The 26267-nt window shown below is 42.5% G+C and overlaps 1 protein-coding gene across 1 annotated transcript; it reads right to left on the bottom strand.

Moving 5' to 3' along the window:
- Positions 1-155: 155 nt before the first annotated feature.
- On the bottom strand, positions 156-22967 carry LOC124256968 (leucine-rich repeats and immunoglobulin-like domains protein 3). The gene is made up of 11 exons (XM_046690926.1): positions 22799-22967; positions 21147-21473; positions 20063-20341; positions 10421-10600; positions 7439-7579; positions 6278-6325; positions 3672-3779; positions 2294-2324; positions 1501-1613; positions 1079-1196; positions 156-290 (listed from the first exon to the last, which is right to left on the bottom strand). The coding sequence occupies exons 1-11, from the start codon at positions 22851-22853 to the stop codon at positions 260-262; spliced, it is 1431 nt and encodes a 476-aa protein (XP_046546882.1). The 5' UTR covers positions 22854-22967; the 3' UTR covers positions 156-259.
- Between the last annotated feature and the right edge of the window lie 3300 nt (positions 22968-26267).

The following is a 26267-nucleotide window of genomic DNA, read 5'->3' as shown; positions in this document are numbered from 1 at the left end:
TTAGAATCAAACAAGAAACCACAGTGAGGTTAATGCATCTCAGAGAAGTATATGCACCTAAACTTGAACATACATAAATCAGGCTAGGTTTTGAGAACATGAACATATAGAAGCCGTTGATCATAGAAATCGTATTGTGAAGTACCGCAGACAAATTATGCTTCGTAACTATTCTCTCAAACAGACTGGCGTCTCTTGCTTGAATTGAATGGACACTGGCCAGTGTCTCCTTCAACATCGTCCATGTCGGCCAAGTTGTTTAGCTGCTACTGGTGCTGCAGTTGCTGTTCCTGTGGCCAAAGAAATTATATAAGCAAAACAACGCCGTAACGACCATCGGAAGAATAAACATGCATTGGTCAGCACAAGTTACCTGCTCTATGTGGATGATGTTTGTGTTCAGGTACTTGAGGTTCCGGTTGGACTTTTGGGCAGAAGATGATGCAGAGATGATGTTGGGGTTGAGGATGATGTTAGGGTTGAGGATGATGTTGGGGTTAACTACGGTTGGTGTTGGTGATGGGTTTAGGCCTTTAGCCTTTGAATTAAGGCTGAATTTGAACATGGACGTGGGGTCGGTGATAAGGATGGTTTGGGGTGACTGACTGACTGAGTTTGGTTTTACGCCGCTTTTAGCAATATTCCAGCAATATCACGGCGGGGGACACCAGAAACGGGCTTCACTCATTGTACCCATGGTTTGGGGTGAAGGTTCACAGGAAAAATAACTTGATTTCTGGACACCGGAAACCCAACGGAAATGAAATGGAAACTTAAGTTTCAGTTAGGTTTCCGGACCGTTTCTCTACACGTCCTTCAAGTTTCCGGAAAAACGTTGACGTTTGGGTTGAGGATGAGGACGACGTTGGGATAGGGTTATGATGAAGATGACAATGGGAATGAGGTTGGGTTTATGTTGGGAATAAGTTGGTGATGGGGTTGATGTTGATGTTGATGTACAAGATGAGGATGAGGATGAATGTATGATGTTATGATTAGTGATTAGGATAGGGCTCGTGTTGATGCTAGGGTTATGGATGATGGCAGAATAATGCCGTGTGTATGGTGGCATCCTTACTGTCTTGGGAAGGTGCTGTCGCCGTAGAGGCTGATGTGGTCGTAGATTGGATTAGTTGCCGCCTTGGTTGCGATGGCCTTGTCCTCAACCGGTTTTTCATGAGTCTTAATAGAGTACACTGCAATAAAACAGATCGATTGCTATAACATATTTGACTGCTAGATCTACGTCTATGGTACGTACTACTACTGCATATTCTGTGAAGTCATTATATTAATACTGTAAATTGTTCTTTCACGTTCCCACAACCCTAGGGCGTTGCCCCTTATCCAAGAGTTACATCCCCTATCCTATCGTTTTAGGACAATTCTTGTTCCTAAAGGTGCGATCCTTCATCCACAGGAAAATAGCGGAAATATTGTTTCATCAAATTGGGAAGCGGTCCAGAAAACAACCACTTAACCAAAAGAATTGTTCCTTACCCTCAGGACGATCCCCTTCCGGCAGAATGTACCCTCCATCTTGCAGCTGTTTCTTCCAATCCTTGGGGGAGGGGAGTTCCTGGTAGTGGCTCGGATCCATACCACTGAGGGGACTACGGAGACAGGTAAAAACATATCAGGTGGTGACGAAGCAAATTAGGTTTCTCGTGAATCTTGTAACAGACGAAGGACGATTTTGTTAGTTATTAATTGAGACCGAATATTTAGGGAGGTCCACATTTCACGATTTGTCAGTTGGAAAGAAAGACGTCTCGTGTTGTTTGTTTGTTACTTTCGTTTTAAGCAATCGATCGCCACTCTGACATCCATGGTTCGATTCCCCCGGAGCCTGTGATATTACTGGAATACTGGTGAAAGACAAAACTAGCTCACTGGTACGGTTGTTTCAGCTTTGCTAGAAATTGTATGTTTACTGCAAATATAAGGTCAGGTTATGTACGGTGTTTAGCGAATGTAAAGTTCACAGACTAAATATCTAAGTATTGAAGAAATTAAGAATCTATACAAAACTATAGGCGTTAATTAGTGAAATATATATTCCTAAGGGAAAAATCCAGGTGAAAAGAATTTAGTTATTCGGAAAATACGAGTTTCAAGTTTGAATTATCTCCCCTACACTACAACGAGCGACCTTGATTGTCTCTGCATCAGGAAACGGGAAGAAGTTATCCTCAATATGTTTCACCTCCACATACTTCCGAAGCTTATCATACTAGCATACTATACTGTCCTCATCCGATGTAAGTTGCTACATGTGACAAGTTTCACAAACCTGATAGTCGAAGCATATGGGAATTCCAAATCTGTAAAGACAAATGACAAATAATATTGCCAGTGGCCTAATTATATTTCAAACCTTAAAAGTAACAGTTAGAAAATTAAATGATGCATAAATTCATTCTCTTGTATGTTTGGTAGTTCGTTGCCAGATGAATAATTTGCCATTTACTACTTTTTCATCCATTCCCTGGTGAATGTATCATTCATTAATTCATGCGTTCATTGCCTGACAAAGGATATGTCATTCATTAATTCATGTGTTCATTGCCTGACAAAAGATATGTCATCCATTAATTCATGCATCCATTGCCTGATGAATACATCATTCATTAAATCATGCGTTCATTGCCTGACAAAGGATATGTCATTCATTAATTCATGCATCCATTGCCTGATGAATATATCATTCATTAAATCATGCGTTCATTGCCTGACAAAGGATATGTCATTCATTAATTCATGCATCCATTGCCTGATGAATATATCATTCATTAAATCATGCGTTCATTGCCTGACAAAGGATATGTCATTCATTACTTCATGCATCCATTGCCTGATGAATATATCATTCATTAAATCATGCGTACATTGCCTGACAAAGGATATGTCATTCATTAATTCATGCGTACATTGCCTGATGAATATACCATTAATTAATTCATGCGTTCATTGCCTGATGAATATATCATTAATTCATTCATGCGCCAATGCCCTTATAAAGGATATGTTACACATGTAAGTTACACATACATTAACTGACAAAAGATATGTGTTTCGTAGATTCATGCATCCATTCATCGCCTGATAAAGGATGTGCCATTCAGCAATTCATTCCCCAGCAATTTATCCTTCATTTAACTGACAAAGTATGTCATTCATTAACTCATCTATGCCCATTGACTTATAAAGGATATGTCATTCGTTAATTCACAAATCAACTTTCTGATGGAAGATATGTCATTCATCAGTGATAGACACTCAGGTTAGACAACTGCTTTGTCGATGAAAGGAATCATCTTCTGACACTAGTTCCATCATCCGTTAAGGCAAAATAGTCATGGGAAGTACCTGATTTAATAATTTGATAATTGAGACATGGTGTTCGCGAAAAGGGCACAGGCCTCTCCAAACACACAGAGAATTTCAGATTGCACCAAATTATCCTCTCGTCAGTGTCACATGAAGACACCATGAACATAATTCAAACAAAATTCAACCAAATACATGGAACACCCGACAAGTCAATGCTAGCATTAAGTGTTCGCTGACCGGTGAGCACCTTGAAGTGTATGACACAGGCATGTGTCCTTATGAGTTAGGATTTCAGTAATGAGATAAGTGTTTGAGATCTTCAACCAAAGACAGTTTACCTCTTTTCATCTTGTGGTACTTTCTGAAGACTACAACAGCAATTATGATTCCGACAGCGAGCATGACGCATGCACCGACACAGGCTCCAAATCCGAACATGCGCATTCCTGGAAATACAGATATGTAGTGGTATGTGAAATTGGACGTGGATAAGAAGACGTAAGGTGAGAGTGCTATGACGTACCTGCATAAGTATATGTTGTGAAGTACCTCCATCAGGATATGTTATGACATACCTCTATCAGGATATGTTATGACGTACCTCCATCAGGTTATGTTATGACGTATCTCCATCAGGTTATGTTATGACCTACCTCAAACGGTATATGCTGTGACATACCCCATCGGGATCTATTATGACGTATCTCCATAAGGGTACATGTATGTTATGACGTACCCCCATCAATGATGGTATGTTATGACGAACCTCCATCAGGATATGTTAAGACGTACCTCCATCAGGATATGTTATGGCGTACCTCCATCAGGATATGTTAAGACGTACCTCCATCAGGGTATGTTATGACGTACCTCCATCAGGATATGTTATGACGTACCTCCATCAGGATATGTTACGACGTACCTCCATCAGGATATGTTACGACGTACCTCCATCAGGATATGTTAAGATGTACCTCCATCAGGGTATGTTATGACGTACCTCCATCAGGGTATGTTACGACGTACCTCCATCAGGATATGTTACGACGTACCTCCATCAGGATATGTTATGGCGTACCTCCATCAGGATATGTTACAACGTACCTCCATCAGGATATGTTAAGATGTACTTCCATCAGGGTATGTTATGACGTACCTCTATCAGGATATGTTAAGACGTACCTCCATCAGGATATGTTATGGCGTACCTCCATCAGGATATGTTACGACGTACCTCCATCAGGATATGTTAAGACTTACCTCAATCGGGGTATGTTATGACGTACCTCCATCAGGATATGTTACGACGTACCTCCATCAGGATATGTTATGACGTACCTCCATCAGGATATGTTACGACGTACCTCCATCAGGATATGTTACGACGTACCTCCATCAGGATATGTTATGGCGTACCTCCATCAGGATATGTTACGACGTACCTCCATCAGGATATGTTAAGATGTACCTCCATCAGGATATGTTATGACGTACCTCCATCAGGATATGTTATGACGTACCTCCATCAGGATATGTTACGACGTACCTCCATCAGGATATGTTATGGCGTACCTCCATCAGGATATGTTACGACGTACCTCCATCAGGATATGTTACGACGTACCTCCATCAGGATATGTTATGACATACCTCTCCATCAGGATATGTTATGACGTACCTCCATCAGGATATGTTAAGACGTACCTCCATCAGGATATGTTAAGACGTACCTCCATCAGGATATGTTTTGACGTACCTCCATCAGGATATGTTATGAATTACCTCCATCAGGATATGTTATGACGTACCTCCATCAGGATATGTTATGACGTACCTCCATCAGGATATGTTATGACGTACCTCCATCAGGATATGTTATGACGTACCTCCATCAGGATATGTTTTGGGTATGTTATATGTTACGTACCTCCATCAGGATATGTTACGACGTACCTCCATCAGGATATGTTAAGACGTACCTCCATCAGGATATGTTATGACGTACCTCCATCAGGATATGTTATGACGTACCTCCATCAGGATATGTTATGACGTACCTCCATCAGGATATGTTAAGACGTACCTCCATCAGGATATCTTTTGGTGTACCTCTATTAGGGTATGTTATGAATTACCTCCATCAGGATATGTTTGGGTGTACCGCTATCAGGATATGTTATGACGTACCTCCATCAGGATATGTTATGACGTACCTCCATTAACAGGATATGTTATGACGTACCTCTATCAGGATATGTTTTGGTGTACCTCCATAAGGATATGTTACGACGTACCTCCATCAGGATATGTTACGACGTACCTCCATCAGGATATGTTATGGCGTACCTCCATCAGGATATGTTACAACGTACCTCCATCAGGATATGTTAAGATGTACTTCCATCAGGGTATGTTATGACGTACCTCTATCAGGATATGTTAAGACGTACCTCCATCAGGATATGTTATGGCGTACCTCCATCAGGATATGTTACGACGTACCTCCATCAGGATATGTTAAGACTTACCTCCATCGGGGTATGTTATGACGTACCTCCATCAGGATATGTTACGACGTACCTCCATCAGGGTATGTTATGACGTACCTCCATCAGGATATGTTATGACATACCTCTATCAGGATATGTTATGACGTACCTCCATCAGGATATGTTACGACGTACCTCCATCAGGATATGTTAAGACGTACCTCCATCAGGATATGTTTTGGTGTACCTCTATCAGGGTATGTTATGAATTACCTCCATCAGGATATGTTTGGGTGTACCGCTATCAGGATATGTTATGACGTACCTCCATCAGGATATGTTATAACATACCTCTATCAGGATATGGTATGACGTACCTCTATCAGGATATGTTATGAATTACCTCCATAAGGATATGTTATGACGTACCTCTATCAGGATATGTTATGACGTACCTCCATCATTGTCTGTTTCGCTGCAAAGGGCACCCAGAGTCTGATCACCTACAATATAATACAGTCATGCCAATATATCAATACAGCCTTATCAGTATCCCAACTTTACACCAATACAAAACGATAAAGAATGATGAGGTAAAGAATAATGGATTGAGGGGGAGACACATTGGCAGATGATTGAGAGAAGGGCAAGAGAGGCAACTCTTGAGTGGTGGATTGAGGCGGAGACACATTGGCAGATGGGGAGAGAAGCGCAAGGGAGGCAACTCTTGAGTGGTGGATTGAGGCGGAGACAAATTGACAGATGGGGAGAAAAGGGCAAGGGAGGCAACTCTTGAGTGGTGGATTGAGGCGGAGACACATTGGCAGATGGTGAGAGAAGCGCAAGGGAGGCAACTCTTGGGTGGATGATTTAAGGCGGAGACACATTGGCAGATGGGGAGAGAAGCGCAAGGGAGGCAACTCTTGAGTGGTGGATTGAGGCGGAGATTCATTGACAGATGGGTAGAGACAGGCAAGAGAGGCAATTCTTGAGTGGTGGATTGAGGCGGAGATACATTGACAGATAGTGAGAGAAGGGCAAGGGAGGCAACTCTTGAGTGGTGGATTGAGGCGGAGACACATTGGGATGGGGAGAGAAGCGCAAGAGAGGCAACATTGAGGCGGAGGCAGATGGTGAGAGAAGCGCAAGGGAGGCAACTCTTGAGTGGTGGATTGAGGCGGAGATACATTGACAGATGGGGAGAGAAGCGCAAGGGAGGCAACTCTTGAGTGGTGGATTGAGGCGGAGACACATTGGCAGATGGGGAGAGAAGCGCAAGGGAGGCAACTCTTGAGTGGTGGATTGAGGCGGAGACAAATTGACAGATGGGGAGAGAAGGGCATTGGAAATAAATTGAATTCCGTAGAAACACTTGGAGAACGGGAGAGAAAGCAGAGGAGAGCTAAAGTGGGATAACAAGAGATGAGCAGAGATTGAGCGATGGGTGAGAATGAATGTTGACAGAAGGTAGGTGACTTAGGTAAGACATTCAGAAAAACAAGCGGAAAAAAACTCCAACTAGACATGGAGGGGGAAACTAAAAGAAAGACACATATATGCACACACGCGAACCTACAGACAGACACTCACCAAGTGCCTGCAGAACTGTCACTAACCTTCACCCCGCAGTTCAAAGTAGACGACGGTCCTATCCACGATGTTCACGGCTGAGACATAGTACATGCCCAGGTCGCCGTCCGTCTCCACCTTCACGTCAAACACAGCAGTCACACTGCCTCCCACTCTCCCTGGGGTAGCTGAAACAATCATGTGAAACTTGGTCCACAAAAATCCAAAACCAACTAGCAGACTGGCACCCACACCGCGACGGTGGGGTCTGTTACAAACAGCATGCGCCAAAAACAAACTTCATAGAGGATTTGGAAAATACCTCTACTGAATGATTCAGATTAAAATCGTTGTTAAAGTTGATCAACAGAAAAAATAATGTATTTCGAAATTATATGCCGTCAAACCTTGAACATGGGTCTCTATCAGAGCAAGAGATCCCTGGTTACCTTTTGTACCTTGTCTCAACCTTCTGTCTGGTTACGTACGGAACGTTTTCACTTACTGCTGTTCACGTATGGCAAGCCGTTTTAACATTTATCAAGAAATTAAAGACAGTTCAATTGTTTTAAATATATTGATAATCAGTATTCTATTTAAAGATGTCAATATATATATATATAAACACACACACACACATCTCCCCACCTACCTTAGACTACTATGTTCCCATTATCCTCTGTACAAGGGACAGAGCTCCCCACCTACCTTAGACTACTATGTTCCCATTATCCTCTGTACAAGGGACAGAGCTCCCCACCTACCTTGGTCTACTATGTTCCCATTCTCCTCTGTACAAGGGACAGAGCTCCCCACCTACCTTAGACTACTATGTTCCCACTCTCCTCTGTACAAGGGACAGAGCTCCCCACCTACCTTAGACTACTATGTTCCCACTCTCCTCTGTACAAGGGACAGATCTCCCCACCTACCTTGGTCTATTATCTCCCCACTCTCCTCTGTACAAAGGACAGAGCTCCCCACCTACCTTAGACTACTATGTTCCCATTATCCTCTGTACAAGGGACAGAGCTCCCCACCTACCTTGGTCTATTATCTCCTCACTCTCCTCTGTACAAGGGACAGAGCTCCCCACCTACCTTGGACTACTATGTTCCCACTCTCCTCTGTACAAGGGACAGAGCTCCCCACCTACCTTAGACTACTATGTTCCCACTCTCCTCTGTACACAAGGGACAGAGCTCCCCACCTACCTATTATGTTCCCACTCTCCTCTGTACAAAGGACAGAGCTACCCCCACCTCCCACTCTCCTCTTCCCATGTTCCCTCCTCTGTACAAGGGACAGAGCTCCCCACCTACCTTGGACTAGCTCCCCTATGTTCCCCACTCTCCTCTGTACAAGGGACAGAGTCTATTATCCCCACCTACCTTACAAGGGACTAGCTATACCTTGGTCTATTATGTTCTCCCCACTCTCCTCTGTACAAGGGACAGAGCTCCCCCCCTACCTTATCCTCTGTACAACTACTATGCTCCCCCCACCTTACTCCTCTCTCCTCTGTACAAGGGACAGAGCTCCCCACCTACCTTGGTCTATTATCTCCCCACTCTCCTCTGTACAAGGGACAGAGCTCCCCACCTACCTTAGACTACTATGTTCCCATTATCCTCTGTACAAGGGACAGAGCTCCCCACCTACCTTAGACTACTTATCCTCTGTACAAGGGACAGAGCTCCCCACTCTCCCTCTGTACAAGGGACAGAGCTCCCCACCTACCTTGGTCTATTATGTTCCCACTCTCCCTCTGTACAAGGGACAGAGCTCCCCACCTACCTTAGAGTACTATGTTCCCACTCTCCTCTGTACAAGGGACAGAGCTCCCCACCTACCTTAGACTACTATGTCCCCACTCTCCTCTGTACAAGGGACAGAGCTCCCCACCTACCTTGGACTATTATGTTCCCACTCTCCTCTGTACAAGGGACAGAGCTCCCCACCTACCTTGGTCTATTATGTCCCCACTCTCCTCTGTACAAGGGACTGTACAACCTTGGGGACTGTACAAAGGACAGAGCTCCCCACCCCTATGTTCCCTTATCCTCTTACAAGGGACAGACTACTATGTCCCCACTCTCCTCTGTACAATGGACAGAGCTCCCCACCTACCTTGGTCTTTTATCTCCCCACTCTCCTCTGTACAAGGGACAGAGCTCCCCACCTACCTTAGACTACTATGTTCCATTATCCTCTGTACAAGGGACAGAGCTCCCCACCTACCTTGGACTACTATGTTCCCACTCTCCTCTGTACAAGGGACAGAGCTCCCCACCTACCTTGGTCTATTATCTCCCCACTCTCCTCTGTACAAGGGACAGAGCTCCCCACCTACCTTAGACTATTATGTTCCCATTATCCTCTGTACAAGGGACTGAGCTCCCCACCTACCTTAGACTACTATGTCCCCACTCTCCTCTGTACAAAGGATAGATCTCCCCACCTACCTTAGACTACTGTGTTCCCGCTCTCCTCTGATCAAAGGACAGATCTCCCCACCTACCTTGGTCTATTATCTCCCCACTCTCCTCTGTACAAAGGACAGAGCTCCCCACCTACCTTAGACTACTATGTTCCCACTCTCCCTCTGTACAAGGGACAGAGCTCCCCACCTACCTTAGACTACTATGTTCCCACTCTCCTCTGTACAAGGGACAGAGCTCCCCACCTACCTTAGACAACTATGTTCCCACTCTCCTCTGTACAAGGGACATCCTCTGTACAAGGGACAGAGCCCCCCCACCTACCTCTCCCTCTGACAAACTATGTACCCACTCTCTCCTCTGTACAAGGGACAGAGCGACCCACCTACCTTAGACAACTATCTCCCACTCTCCTCTGTACAAAGGACAGAGCTCCCCACCTACCTTAGACTACTGTGTTCCCACTCTCCTCTGATCAAAGGACAGATCTCCCCACCTACCTTGGTGTATTATCTCCCCAGTCTCCTCTGTTCAAAGGACAGAACTCCCCACCCATCTTTAACGGAGCCAGAATGGAGCCCTACCTACCTTGAAACACTGTTTCCTCGACCACATTGTTCACAGGGGTCAGACTTCCCTCTTCAATCTTGCACAAGCTGACCTCTGGTGGCGGGTCGCCGGAGAAGGTGACCTCCAATCTGGCCGTTTCACCTTTCGAGGTTCTCAAGGTCGGGGTGAAGGATGCCCCCTCTTTCTTTTTCGGAGCGGCTAAAAACAAACGAAACAATTTTTAATCGCATGTAATAGCCGCTAAAACAGACTCCACTGTTCAATTCAAGCAATAGCATACTAATGTATTAATGGATAACTACCAAGTAGTGCTAGTACAAGGTGTCAGGGATCCTGCCGGTGACTTCTGTCAACGAACACATGCAAAGGCTAGTTAAATAGCAGGTTGGTATCAATCAATCAATATTTACTTCAGTACTTAAAAAGGCCACAGGCCTGTAGTACATTTAGAGTTTACATGAGTTGATAGAAATCATTTATAAATTCTTTTCTGTAACAATACTTTTTCTTAAACTCAAAGCGAAATAGATGAACATTGCCAGATTCTGTAATAGTGATGTGGTAGTATCTGTTAATAGTGGAATTAAGTTTCTTACACTTGGATGCTTATAATAGTATGGCTTTAGGTAGTTCGTTCGTAGAGTCGTATAAACAGGACAGATTAGAAGGAAATGTAGTTCATCCTCAACAGAATTCATATTACATAATTGACATATTCTGTTTTCACTTTGTATACCTGTATACCTACCAGTTTCAATAAATAATGCATGGGAAGAGCAACGAAAATGAGAGAGAGCTATACAAAACTTCTTTACGTCGATTTTGCTAAATAGTCTTCAAAACGTATGTCCGATTTCCATTGATTATAGTATAAACATTTTGTGGATAGAAGTAATAATTCCGACCAAGATTGGAAATACATATTTTTCTGTCTTTGTGTAAATGATATGATAAAATTTGCATGGAACTGAACATTGGGATCACACCACACATAACGATAACCAGTTTTGTACAACAGCTCTCTAATATCAGTCACCCAATTTCTCTTCCCATTTTCGTCATACAATTTCATCATATCATAACATTTTTTCGGAAACCTATGGCATGTCATGTGCAGTAATTTTACTCAATACATTATGGCTTTAATGGAAGAGTACATAAACAAGGGGAATCTACCTAATTCTCCGTAAACCATCATATTACATGTGTTCGGTTTTACACCAAGCAACTTTTTGCATGCATATAAATGAACTCTTTCAATACTGTCATATTGTTGTAATCCCCATATTTCAAAGCCATATAGAAGTATTGGGCTTATCTTCATATCGAATATTTTAGCAGGTTGGTAATTGAAATGTTAAATCCAGAGATGTCTTCCACATTTCTTCCCTAAACGGTATTGGAAGTTAAGGCCTTAAAACATTTACTAGAAAATTGCTATAACTGACTGGGTTCAAGATAAAGTCATCAGGAACATGTATACCAAATTTTAATGCAAAAATATCATTTATATTTTAATCGCGAAAACAGTTCTACATGAAGTAAACCGATTGTTTCTGTCGTTTTCATACTATTACATGTTACAAGTTCTTGTCAGTGGTACTTTTCAACATTGATTAAACCAAGTCCGATTGTGATTAAACATATAATTAAATCGGCATCAGACTCGCTATTTGTCAGTATTGTGTGCCGTGACAGTTGTTTCTGTATTCTCAATGGCTGACCTGATGTTATTCTGAGTTTAGCACCCAGCACCCAGTTTGACACCAGGCATCGTGACACGAGTCTTTGAAGAGATGTGGTGTCACAAATTCAGTATGTCGGGTTTGGCGTTGACAAAGCTTGGGGAATGTTGTTCCATATCTAAACAATCGCTTGTCTCAATTCAGCTTGCGTCAATGGCTCATTCCTCTCCATTTCATCCCAAGTGTGTTCGACAGGGGACAGGTCCGGAGAAACAGCTGACCAGGGGAGTACCGGAATGTTCTGCTATCTCACGATATCTGTCACAACAGTAGCGCCATGTGGACGGGCATAATCTGTCCTTGAATGAATGGCTGCACATGAAGCCCATTTATCTCATCCCTGTATCGCAGACCTGTCAGATTGCCATTGACAATGACATTTTGTGTCCGACCATGAGATGTGATGTTTCCCCATACCATAACGCTTTCGCCACCATACTGTCGACGTAGAACAACGCACGGGTCAGCATACCGTTCACCTCACCATCTGCACACCCTCGCGCTGCCATCTGAGCTGTCAAGATGAAATATCAACTCGTCAGTAGACAAAACACCACCCCAATCTTGTCTCGTGTACTGTTGATGCTGTAGATGGCAAGACGTGCCTGTCGGTGACGTTGGAACAAAATTAGACGTATTGCAGGCCGCCAGGGCCGTACGTTGTCCTCCCCTAGTCCGTTCCGTATAGTTCTGGGACTGATTCGGCGTAAGCCAGGAATGGTCCGAGCAGTCAAAATGTCAGTATGGAAGCGATTCCTTAGATGGGTCAGCCGAATGTGGTTGTCTTGCTGACGTGACGTCTCCCGTGGACGGCAGGTCCGAGGCAAATTTCTCGTGTTTCCATTATGTTGGAAACGTCTCCATAGAGATGAGATCGTATTTCGATGGACACCAAAATGTCTGGCCTCGTCATTTTGGGCCATTCCAGTCTCCAGAATAGCAACGGTGCGGAGACGCTGATTTTATGCAAGCCGTGGCATGCCGTACGTCCATTTAGGTTGAAATTAATGTGTTTTCCACAACATTCAAAGGCAAGAGAGAATTATCAACCGTACTTCAATCTTTTATATCAGATGTGTGAACTTCAGATGTAAACAAAAGCTTGCAAAAAGTGAGTGAGTTCACTGTGCACATACCCGATACGTGACATCAAATTTCATGCAATGTGCTTTATTTAGGGTTATTTTGATAACTTTCTTTATTATTTGCTATAGATAATTTTTTACGTAAAATGCAGGTCATAGCGTTTAAATGGACCTAATCTGAATGTTTGTTTCCGGTGAATGGGATGGGACGGTGATTTAGCGGGGGATTGGAGACTTTCGCACAAAGGGTTTTGCAGCCACTTAAATGTAGCCTAGTTGCTTCCCTGAATAACAGGCTTTAATTCTAATCAAAGGCAACAGATTGTGAGGAGTGGTAATTTGAGACTTGGCCCCCTGCATGCAAAGCAGCAAAGCGGAGCAATAATCTTGTACGGAACGATTAAAAAGCCTCATCGCCAGACCTCACTAGGATAAGATCACTGAGGCTAATGTTTGCCAACTCACTGAACGCTCGGCAAGCATGCTGGCTCGAGAAACATATGCTTCTGTGAGTTTCTAAATCATTTATATAATAAACTGACGTACAAAAGAAAGTACACTTCTGTTTTTATTGTCTTATTTCCTTTTTTTCTGTCACTTTTGTAAGCTCCGATTACTAAACGTGGGGTCTAATACCATCCTCGATATTCCAGGGTGTTTTCTCTATTCTGTCGGAACTGACGTCAGAGTTACTTATCACGGTTGTGGCTCTGAATGTGTTCAGGGAATATATTAGAATGGAGTGTGTGGGATTTTATCAGCATGCTAGTTATATCAGGGTGCCAGGTTCCTGTGGTATGAAGACATGGAGTGAGTGAGTGAGTGACGTTTACCATTCCGGTGAGGGCGGTGGGGTAGCCTAGTGGTTAAAGTGTTCGCTCGTCACGTCGAAGACCCGGGTTCGATTCCCAACATGGGTACAATGTGTGAAGCCCATTTCTGGTGTCCCCACCGTGATATTGCTGGAATATTGCTAAAAGCGGCGTAAAACCACACTCACTCACTCACTCACTACTCCGCGCAACGAATGGCGGTGCCTAAAGATCCACCCCTGCGTCACATAATGAAGATATAATGCACTGGATAAATGAGGATGATGTTTACTTCATGCCGGGAACACGTAAGTGACGCAACGTCACATGATATTTGTTATTGATAGTACAACAGATAGATAAGGGTAACGACTGCGTTTTGTAACGTGATCGTCACGTAGACGAGTGAAACTAGCTCCGATATAGATTAATCCAATATGTGGGATTCAGGTGCATCTAAGGCATTATATGCGTTCGTTTACTTTGTGTGATACACCTAGACCGCATTTACGTCATTACAAGTCACGTAAAGAGTAGTAATATACACTAGACGCACAGAATGTTCTTTCTGGTAGACAATCCAGTGATCAACAGCATGAGCTGCTTAGATCGATACTCAAGCTGCTGATCACTGGATTGTCTGGTCCACAGTCGATTATGCACAGACCGCCGCCATATAGCTGGAATATTGCTGAGCGCGACGTTAAACTGGATTCACCCCCTCACTCACTCACTTTCTGGTTACAGGAAACTTGTGACAACCAGGAAAAAACAGAAGAGTTAATTATAAACAATTATATATACTGAGGAAGCTACAATGAATATGTTACGGGTAAATATATGTTACCAGGCAACAACTATGTAGGAGAGAATGGGACAGGCTTGCCGTCACCTTTTTACAGCACAAGGAAGCTATTTCATAAGTAGGTCGAAGGAAATGGAATTTATGTCTCTGTTGTGGCACACAAAACACATATGTACACATGGATATTCAACAGAAACGTCGCCACAGTAGCACACCGTCCTCTTTTGTCGTTGCTGTGGTGATGGACATCCACAAATATACCGGTATACAAAAGAAAGTACACACCGGTTGTTTCGGGATTATATTCGATTAAACAACATATACTACAGTCAAACCACTTTTAAATATATTTATGGTGTTTATATGTTCTTTATTTACAAGGGGCGGTGGGGTAGCCTAGTGGTTAAAGCCTTCGCTCGTCACGCTGAAGGCCCGGGTTCGATTCCCCACATGGGCACATTGTGTGAAGCCCATTTCTGGTGTCCCCCGCCGTGATATTGCTTGAATATTGCTAAAAGCGGCGTAAAACCCACTCACTCACTCACTCACTCACTCTTTATTTACATATACTGGAAAGCAGGCATTGCTCATTTTGAATATAATCAAAAAGCGAGAGTGCTGCGACTAACAAATCAACAATGTGAGCGTGCCTAGGGTGGGTTATAACAGTCTACTTTCATAGCGCCATTCCAGGATGACTATCAGGCTCAAAGCGCTGGGTGAACAGAAGCAAGTTTGAACAAACTCACTTGCCTAAGGTGAGACCACATGTGTCACATGTGCTTCGTTGTGGGACAGAAGTGAAGTCCTAGAAACTCTCAGGAGTCAAGCTACCGAACACGGTCACCCATCCAAGGACTCTCCGCGCTCAACGTTGCTTAACGTCAACTGTTCAAAGGTTTAACGTTGGACAATCCGTAGCAGCAGTTGCACGACCCTTGGGTTGTTGTCGTCAGACAATACAAAGTCAGGACCCGTATACAACAGACAAGTACAGCAGCCGAATCTCAATGGCTTAACCAATGGTGATAATTTGCTGTTACAGTCGTGAGAGGTAGGTTACCCAGTTACCCGGTGACGGTAACACGCGACGATCCCGTGACCGTAACTGATGGTGATAAAACGATGTCCTTATCCCAGCATAGCAGCGTATTGGCGATATTTATATTGGCATAACACTACAGATTGAAGAGTGGGTGAGGTTAGTTTTACGCCGCACTCGAAATAATCGAGTCTGGACCAGACAATCCAGTGATCAACAGCATGAGCATCGACCTGCGCAATTGGGAACCGATGACATGTGTTACAGATTGAAGAAAGAAAATCAGCATTTGTGACCAAGCCTTCACGAGTCCAGTTCTTTGTATACACAAGGAAAAAAGTATCGCAACACCATATATTTTGCATAGAACCGACATGTTAAAATTAACAATAGCAATTTAAACCTCAATTTAACTTAGTATCTCGATATATAGACCCTCAGGGAATAATTAAACGGCAGATCTAAACGCAAAGAGAACCAAAAACGTTGGTTCATTCAGAAGCAAACATGACAGAAAATTGACTCATTTTGCAGTGCTGATAATTATGGTCCTATGACATTAACAATTGCGGTCATTTTCAATTGGACTGGGATCTAGGATTAGGCCAAGGGGAGTTGAGGCACGTGATATCATGGCACGGACACGGTGCGGCTTCGCCTTGTCGTCCATGAAGACCGGCCTTGTGTTGAGAGGATCGTCATCGAAATGTGGTACAACAACCCTGTCTAGGATGTCCGTTTAGAGTTTGTGTGGGTGGAGCTGTACAAAGCGAACTTAGGGCTAAAGTGAGGTAACTCCCATACCCAAACATAAACTAACGACTGTCATGTGCGTAGCAAGCCACATTTTCCGTGTAAGCCAGATAGACTGCCAAGCTTTAGATTTAAATAGTATTGAGGGCTTTCCCAACCTTTTTAACATTAATCATGAGTAAGCCCAGGCATTTTTGATAATGGTAGCTACGCCCCTGATAAGGTTGCTTTGTACAACGACGCCAGGAACAACAGAAGGTCAAGTTTAGAGTCATGTGTGAGGCACCCCTATACCACCAATGAACCCAAGCCAGGATATTCTGCTGTGGATATACAGTGTATCTTCAGCGTCAAATACGAGCTCAGCATTCAGTCACGAACAAAAGAAATTGACTCGTCCGGCCAGTAGACCGTCAAATCCCAGTAACGTCGAACATGCCACCTAGATAGTGGGATAGCAACGGATATCTGATAGGTCGCCTGGCTCCAAGTTCGGCTCCAAGTTCGGTTCAGAGCGTTCAGTAATTATGGATATGAATGGCTACAAGGGGTTTAAACTCCCTCAGTGTAGGTCTTGTGACACATTTTCTCTACGTGTACATATGGGACTCTTCTCTCATCTCCAGAACGTCGACGGAAGCGTACAGGATAGCTGCATCAAATCCATTCAATTGTAAAACGTGGCCTGTACTTAGATTACAAACTGAAACGGAGCCAAGACGTCTCTTGGCAGGCTGTGCTTGCAGTCCTATTATGTAATTATATTATAAATAAAAGCGCACTGTAGTCCAAAATAAAATTACTTAACGATCTGAGGAGATTGTAACCTCAAAACCTTCATTAAAAGTGAATGATTTAACAACGCGGCTGCTGCTTAACAACAATGATGTGTCTCAACAACAATGGTGTAACTCAACCACAATGGTGTGTCTCAACAACAATGGTGTAACTCAACCACAATGGTTTGACTCAACAACAATGGTGTGACTCAACAGCACTTGTGTGACTTAACAATGGTGTGACTTAACAGCCATGGTGTGACTCAACAACAATGGTGTGACTCAACAACAATGGTGTGACTCAACAACAGTGGTGGTCTTAAGAACAATGATGTGGCTTAACAACAATGGCATGACTCAACAACACTTGTGTGACTTAACAACAATGATGTGACTCAACAACAATGGTGTGACTCAACAACACTTGTGTGACTTAACAACAATGGTGTGACTCAACAGCAATGATGTGACTCAACAACAATGGCATGACTCAACAACAATGGTGTGACTCAATAACACGTTTGTGACTCAACAACAATGGTGTGACTCAACAACAATGGTGTGACTCAACAACACTTGTGTGACTTAACAACAATGGTGTGACTCAACAACTATGGTGTAGCTCAACAACAATAATGAGTCTCAACAACAATGGTGTGACTCAACAACAATGGTGTGTCTTAACAATACGATTGTGACTGTACAACACTGGTGTGACTTAACAACATGGGTGTAACTCAACAACAATGGTGTGACTCGACAACAATGGTGTGACTTAACAACATTGGTGTGACTCAACAACAATGGTGTGACTTAACAACTATGGTGTAGCTCAACAACAATAATGTGTCTCAACAACAATGGTGTGACTCAACAACTATGGTATAGCTCAACAACAATAATGTGTCTCAACAACAATGGTGTGACTCAACAACACTCAACAACAATTAACAATACGATTGTGACTGTACAACAATGGTGTGACTTAACAAACAAACACTGGTGTAACTCAACAACAATGGGTGTAACTCAACAACAATGGTGTGACTCAACAACTATGTGTGACTTAACAACAATGGTGTGACTTCAACAACAATGGCGTGTCAACAACTATGGTGTAGCTTAACAACTTAACAATACGATTGTGACTGTACAACACTGGTGTAACATACGATTGTGACAACAACACTGGGTGACTTAACAACATGGGTGTAACTCTCAACAATGGTGTGACTCAACAACAATGGTGACTCAACAACAATGGGTGTAACTCAACAACAATGGTGTGACTCAACAACAATGGTGTGACTCAACAACTATGGTGTAGCTCAACAACAATAATGTGTCTCAATAACAATGGTGTGACTTAACAACTATGGTGTAGCTCAACAACAATAATGTGACTCAACAACAATGGTGTGTCTTAACAATACGATTGTGACTGTACAACACTGGTGTGACTTAACAACATGGGTGTAACTCAACAACAATGGTGTGACTCAACAACTATGGTGTAGCTTAACAACAATGATGTGACTTAACACACGATTGTGACTGTACAACACTGGTGTGACTTAACAACATGGGTGTAACTCAACAACAATGGTGTGACTTAACAACACGGGTGTAACTTAACAACAATGATTGTGACTGACTCAACTCAACAACAATGGTGTGACTTAACAACAATGTGACAACAACAATGGTGTGACTTAACATACGATTGTGACTGTGTAACTTAACAACATGGGTGTAACTCAACAACAATGGTGTGACTAAGAACAACAACAATGGTGTGACTGTACAACAATGTTGTGTGACTTAACACAATGCGTGACTCAACAACACTTGTGTGACTTAACAACATGGGTGTAACTCAACAACAATGGTGTGACTGAACAACAATGGTGTGACTTAATACTATTGTGACTGAACAACACTGGTGAGACTTAACAACATGGGTGTAACTCAACAACAATGGTGTGACTTAACAACACGGATGTGGCTTATGTGCTATGTGACAGCGGTCTGTAAATAATCAGTTTTGGACCAAACAATCCAGTGATCAACAGCAAATGTCAACCAAGTCAGAGAGCCTGACCACCCGATCCCGTTTGTCGCCTTAACAAGCCCGGGTTGCTGAAGTCCTATTCCAACCCGGATATTCACGGGTTCTTAAGATGAGCACGGGCACTGAGGTGCAATGGATGGATATACACGTCGCGATCATTGCACTAATAAAACCGGGGGCAAGCCCTGAATGTGTGTATATTTGTGTCTCCACGTTTATTTAACTGTGGGCGCTTGTACGTGTATTCGTGTAGAGCTTCAACTAGTCCTACTCTAGTGAGACAGAATATTTCAAAACGAACGACGCAGGTTTAACACCAACACCCACTCACAGCATACTCCGTGTCGACCAGTCCGGAGGCTATCTAATTAATTCCAGGCAGAGCTCAAGCACATCCTTGATATCACGTGACCTTGATATCAAGTTACTGAGGATTTATCATACCTCGCGAAATAAAAGCGACAAACCCCTTTCCAGAATCAGTAAACAAAAGATCACTGAAAGATTCCAAACGCATGCCTAGAATACCCATGGGCTTTTACAAAAGAAGCAAAACGAACATACTTACTCAGAACGTGAAGGTTCATGGAGACGTTGCTGGCTTTGTTTGAAGAAGGGTTGACGGCTGTGCAGGTGTAGTTGCCGCTGTCGTCGCCCACCACCCTGTTCAGAGCCAGGACTTGACCCCGAATCTCCCTGGTCTGACTGGTCAGGTCCTGTCCACCCTTGGTCCAGCTGTACCGACAGTCTGGGAGACAGTTGGCCGAGCAGGTCAGGTTGACACTGTCTCCCTCCTTGGTCGACACTTCTGTCTTGTCCAATGACATCTCTGTTGGACCCTCCGAGTCTGGGAAAATATTTAATCATGTGACTCATTAAACATGACTTAATATATGAACACAGCTTGCTACTGGATTCCTCTGATGTTCGTGTGATAACATCACTCATTCTTTAATTGAAAAAAATAAAGAAACCCCATAAATTTCCCAAGTGAGTGAGTTTAAGTTTTACGCCGCACTTAGAAATATTCCAGCTGTGTGGCGGCGGTCTGTAAATAATCGTGTCTGGACCACAGTCCCAGTGATCAACAGTTTCAGGGGCGGTGGGGTAGCCCAGTGGTTAAAGCGTCCGCTCGTCACGCTGAAGACCCGGGTTCGATTCCCAACATGGGTACACTGTGTGAAGCCCATTTCTGGTGTCCTCCGCCGTGAAGTTGCTGGAATATTGCAAAAAGCGTCGTAAAAACATATTCACTCACTCACTCGTACTGCTTTACAAGTGAAAAGTAGCAGAGCAGTGCCTAATGCAGTCATGCGTGAGTGAGTGTTGTTTTACGCCGCTCTTAACCATATTACAGGAATATCGAGGCGGGGGAACACAGAAATGGGCTTCACACAGTGTACTCATGTGGGGAATCGAACCCGTGTCTCACGCGTGACGAACGAACGCTTTTACCACTAGGCTACCCTACCGCGCGCCTGCAGCCAGGAAGTACCTCCCCATGCCACACCGACTCCTGGCCATGTCAACTCCTGACCATGTGCTAATATTCCTAACCACAAATCACACCTGCGTTGTAGAGATGTTTCAGCGGTAACGAGGAAGTGATGTTTTCGTTTAGATATGATACAAGTGTAGGTGTCAATATTTACCCGTCAGGTTGACACGGATGGTGTTGCTGAACATTTGATATTCGCATCTCCAGTCCCCAACAACGTCAGCATGTAAGGAGGAGGCGTTGAGGAAGTAGACGTAGTTGCCGTCACCCTGTTGACCACACCCGCAGGTGTACTGTGTCTGGGACAACGAGTCTGACGTGTATTGGGTACAGTCATCTCTCTTTACCGAACATTTCACGTACGTGTTCCTTTCGAACAGCAAGGCTCCCGTTTTGCTGGTCGTCGTGACGTCGCACTTAAATTGCAACGACTGTCCCAAGAAGGCTTGAGTTTGCGTCTGGGTCAATTTAAGCGATGTCCCTGAAAAACAAAATTGAACGGTCGTTGAGAGTGCAAGTATTTTTTTGTAATAAATGTTTCATTTCTGTTCCTGTTAGAGACAAGACCAAGACTTCCAGAGCAGTACTTGGCCCAAATATTAAACGATATACAGACAACTTTCGAAAACACATGCAGACTTATTAAATGAGTTCGAAATGCTATTATCATGCTTGCTAATTCTGTTAGTTTTTTATTCATATTAGATGTATAGATGTTATGGATTCAGATATTTGTTAAATATGACTCTCATTCACTCTTATTCCGTATTAGCTAATGAAAAGGTTTTAAATAGTGACATCAAACCATACATTTATATAAACAAGAATATTTGACCATATTAAATAAAGATTGCTGAGCTCCAGAAATAATCCTATCTACTGGTGCATGGTACAACATCCACTTGATAAAGAATTTATCTTGGTACAGTTTGCTATGAGAAATATTTCTTTTAATGATTTACCTGCTGTGGGTATACTGTTTAAAGTAACAAAATTTAAATTATACTTTATATAAACGGAATCTTTGGATAAGTTTAACCTAATCTGCTTTTGGCTTAATTGCATTTACAAATGTAATGTTTTGAAAACAATACTAAATTGTGTTACTTTATGTATAAACTCTTATATATACTGCTTTAAAAACAACAGAATATAGTAAGGTTCAAATTTCACTTTGACAAAATGAATATAAATTACTATCCGTTAAAGTGATATAATATAAAACTGACTTAAAAATGATCCTGTGAATAATTCTGAGATGAAACTATTTTAATTTCATATCTGAAGTAGTTGTAAGTGGGTTGACAAATATTTCCCCAGTCCAGCACAGAGAACACATTACCCTCACAGAATTTAAATTAAAGGCGAGTATCACATGCATTCAAGATAAAATAAAAGCACTTGTTGCACCTTTCTTATCTGATAGTAATTTTCTGAAGATTATCATCCAAGTAGGCAATGGAAATTGACATCAAGTTCAAAAGTGTATTGGGAGTGCTCACATGTTTGGTAGCTTATTTCAGTTAGAGTATCTGTTTTGTGCACGTGCTGATGTCAAGAAGTAAAAAATACCATGTGCGATAAAAGCAGATCTTAAAGTAGTGACAGAAAAATATTCTTTCCCCCGAAATATCAAACACAAGAAAAAGATATCAAATATAAACTGAAGGTCCCCAAATCACCGTGGGAAAATTTCTTTAACAAGGAAAGGCTCCATTAGGAAACATGATCCATACACTTGAAACATGCAGTTTGCCTTTGCAAGAACTCGACACACAGTGTGTGTTTATGTATGGAGTTACTTACCGGCAATAGTGTCCAACTGAGCCCAGATGAAGAACAGTGCCACGACAGGTGCCATCTCGTTTCTCGAACCAGTTTGTTTGAGAACTTTGTGTTCGGCGGCACGGACGAGAGTGCAGCTCTCGCACTACTCAACCCTCGCATTGGCGACTGACTATACTCATTCCGGGAAGTGAATTGGCGTTTTGTGATATAAATGTACGTGTGTACGTATTTTCCTGTCAGTTCGGTGAAAATATACATGTGAGTGAATGAGATTGCGAGTATGAGTGAGTGAGAATGGTTTTTAGCCACGTATAGCAATATCCCATGGTGAATGGGCTGTTTATACCCCTGGATTTATGTTTTAAAGGTGGTCAGCGAGGCATTGACAGAGATTGGAAGACCTAAAGTATCACATGACCTTAATGATATCCCCTTTCTGTACATGACTGAATAATTACAGTGTATAGGTACAAACCAAGCATACATTCAAACCTAGCTGTGTCGAACTCGTAGAGACCTGAGGAAACGTTCGAGTTATCCCTGTTTCGAAAGAACCAAAATGTGAATTTTAGAAGAAAAAAAACAAATATCAAGCGTTCCCTCTTAATAACCTTAATAGACATTATAAAATGCGTCTATCATGTGATATTGGTTAAAAATTTTGAAACCCAGACATCAAACATTCAGTGTTGATAACCTTGTACAACACGATGAGATACATCTAACATGTGATACGTTTTAAGTATTTCGAAATGAAGTTGTTTTACAATCCACGCAAAGCTGATGGTTTAAATGCTTTGGCTTTACTGCGTATTGAGGGGCAGTGGGGGTAGCCTAATGGTTAAAGCGTTCGCTCGTCATGCGGCAAACCCAGGATCGAATCCATGGGTGCAATGTGGTTTCCATTCATCAACTAAGTTATAAACTTCGTAATATTTCTCCAAAGGTTCTGTTTAAAATGTTTGATTCACAAATTAAACCAATAATTCGGTGAGATTTGGAGTGTCCAGCAGTGGTTGTTTCTTGAACGCTTCAAGCTAAATTTTGTAAATTTGTTTTGGTGGTTGGCTCCAAATCTACCAATGTTGCTGTATTTGGGGAATGTGGCCGTTATGGTATTTACGTAGATACATATGTCAGATGTATAATATACTGGTTCAAACTTCTTAATATATGTCTCAAAACTGGTACCCCAAACAGTGTTATAGTATGTTAGTAGGTTTAGATGCAGCTGGAAGGGAAACTTGGGTTACTCATATTAAGCATCTATTGTATTCACCAGGTTTTGGAATAGTTTGGCAATGTCAAGGTGTTGGTGATGTGGGTTGCTTTATAAATGAATTTACGCTAGGATTAAAGATTGTTATACACAAGCATGGTATGCTGAGGTGTCAAACTGTTCCACACTAAATTTTTATGCAGAGTTCAAAGTGTCCCTCCTTCCCGAGCTATACCTAAGCAGTTAATACGCACGCATGCTTACCTTGTTCAGAATTGGCGAACTCGATATAATGCAAAGTACAGGAAGGAGGCAGAGTATCATCCGTTTTTGCCCACTATTTAATTTAAATGCTATTGAAAATGAAATTCATTTTATTTTTGTTTGTCCTATTCATCATGATATGCGTCTTAAATATTTTTCTTATTTACACGTGGACACTATCAGTCACAGAGAGACTCTTGTAAGAATGCTACAATTCTCTGATGTCTTACTGTTTAAAAACCTGGCAAATTTTGTGAAAGACGCTGTCAGTCTACGATCGTCATATCTTTAAAATTTAGAAAATGTGAGCGAATGCTTTTTTTTGGTTTTGTTTAACGCCATACTCAGCAATATTCCAGCTATATGGCAGCAATTTGGAAATACTCGAGTTTGGACCAGACAATCCGGTGATCAACATGAACATCTACGCAATTGGCATACGATCACACGTGTCAACCAAGTCAGCGAGTCTAACCACCTGGGGCGGTATTCATAAAGAAACTAAGATTTTTCCTAAGTCCAAACTTAAGTTTTTTAAAACTGACTTAGCTAAGTCTGAGACATAAGATGCTATTCATAAAGCTACTAAGTCAGAAACTTAGCTAAGTTTCCAAAGAAAAACTAAGTGTTTTTCGTAGTGCATACCCGCGTGATCACTAGGGTGAATCCGAGTTATTTTTAGACTTCCGGCGGAACTCTTTTATAAAAAAGGTGTGAAAATGGCTTTCGTTGGGATCTCCCTTTTGCTATTTACGGCAGACGACACATTGAGATACCGCGGTAATACATTGTGATAAATATGTCGGAGTCTGAGATAAAGAAGAGAAACCCTAATTGGACTAAAGACGGGGTCCTGCTTTTGACAGAACTCGTGAAAACAAACGCCAGAGTATTGGAAGGGGAAGTTTGGTCCGGGCGGGTAACCTCCCATTACCCCTACATGCCACTACCCCTACAGCTTATAACAACATAGTTTATGGTCTGTTGCATAACTAATCTCCTGCCTGTTACCTATTCCATACAGTGGACTGGTCCACTTAAGATGCACAACATGACACAAGACAGATTTTAAAAGTGACTTTAATACATGTGTTATCACAAAGTACCACATCATTGAGATCAATTGTCAAGTTTTTCAGTCTATTTACATTCAGTGTTTTAATCATCTCATCTCATATCACATCAGGATAAGAGAAAAACCAAATTATTACATTATCAAAAGTGTGACCTTAATACATCACACATTGAGATCAATAATTGTCAAGTTTTTCAGTCTATTTACATTCAGTGTTTTCATATCATCATATAAGGATGAACAAAAGATCACATTATCACAAGTGTTTCATATCAACATATCAGGATGAGAGAAAGACCACATTATTACATTATCACAAGTGTTCAAGTGTCAGTGTTACAGTCTATCCAAGCTTGAGCAGGTAGCCGACGGCGTCAAGAAACTGAAGAGGGGATTTCTGTCCACGCTGAAGCTGTTCCTTGAGTCTGCACAGACGGTTGTCGATCTCTCTGTACACTCGTTTTCTGTTTGTTGGCGCAGCACCAAAGTCAATCTGAGCAATCCTCACTCTCTCGGCGTGTTCGACTCTCCTGATGACTTCTACAAATCTGTAGATGTTCGGGTGCCTGTGTGGAATTTCTCGATTCAAACGGTTGTGGAATCCTTCCAGGTTGTTGTTTGTCCTCGGCCCAGCTGTCAAGTTGTGGTTCCACAGGTGAAGAAAAAATCTGGCAGTGTCGTCGACCCATGTTGTCACGATGTAGTCGTTGAAGTCGCCAGCTCTTGGGACGTCAGGAGTGTCATCCATGGCTTCAATCCAAGTGTCTTGGACCGCGGCTTGAGGAAGTAGAGGTAGTCCAGCTGCTGAAAGGAGGGCATGGTACGTGTCTCGTCATCAGTCAGGTTGGTAAGCTCGTTGTTGTAGATGGTGCGCATCGGTATTGACTCCTCCCTGGCTCTCTTCCTCAGGTTGCTGACAAACCGGACCT

Source organism: Haliotis rubra, unplaced genomic scaffold, assembly GCF_003918875.1.
Source record: "Haliotis rubra isolate DU_JTF1 unplaced genomic scaffold, ASM391887v1 Scf645, whole genome shotgun sequence".
In the NCBI taxonomy this organism is placed as follows: Eukaryota; Metazoa; Mollusca; class Gastropoda; order Lepetellida; family Haliotidae; genus Haliotis; species Haliotis rubra.
Note: the sequence above shows the minus strand (reverse complement) of the source record. Positions and strands in the feature narration are given on the sequence as shown.

Bases quoted from the DNA above. Each gene is read 5' to 3' on its own strand.
- LOC124256968 (XM_046690926.1), bottom strand. From the start codon at position 22,853: ATGGCACCTGTCGTGGCACTGTTCTTCATCTGGGCTCAGTTGGACACT. The intron at 21,474-22,798 runs GTAAGTAACTCC...TTTGTTTTTCAG, and splicing joins TCAGTTGGACACTATTGCCG to GGACATCGCTTAAATTGACC. The intron at 2,325-3,671 runs GTAAACTGTCTT...TTGTCTTTACAG, and splicing joins GTACCACAAGATGAAAAGAG to ATTTGGAATTCCCATATGCT.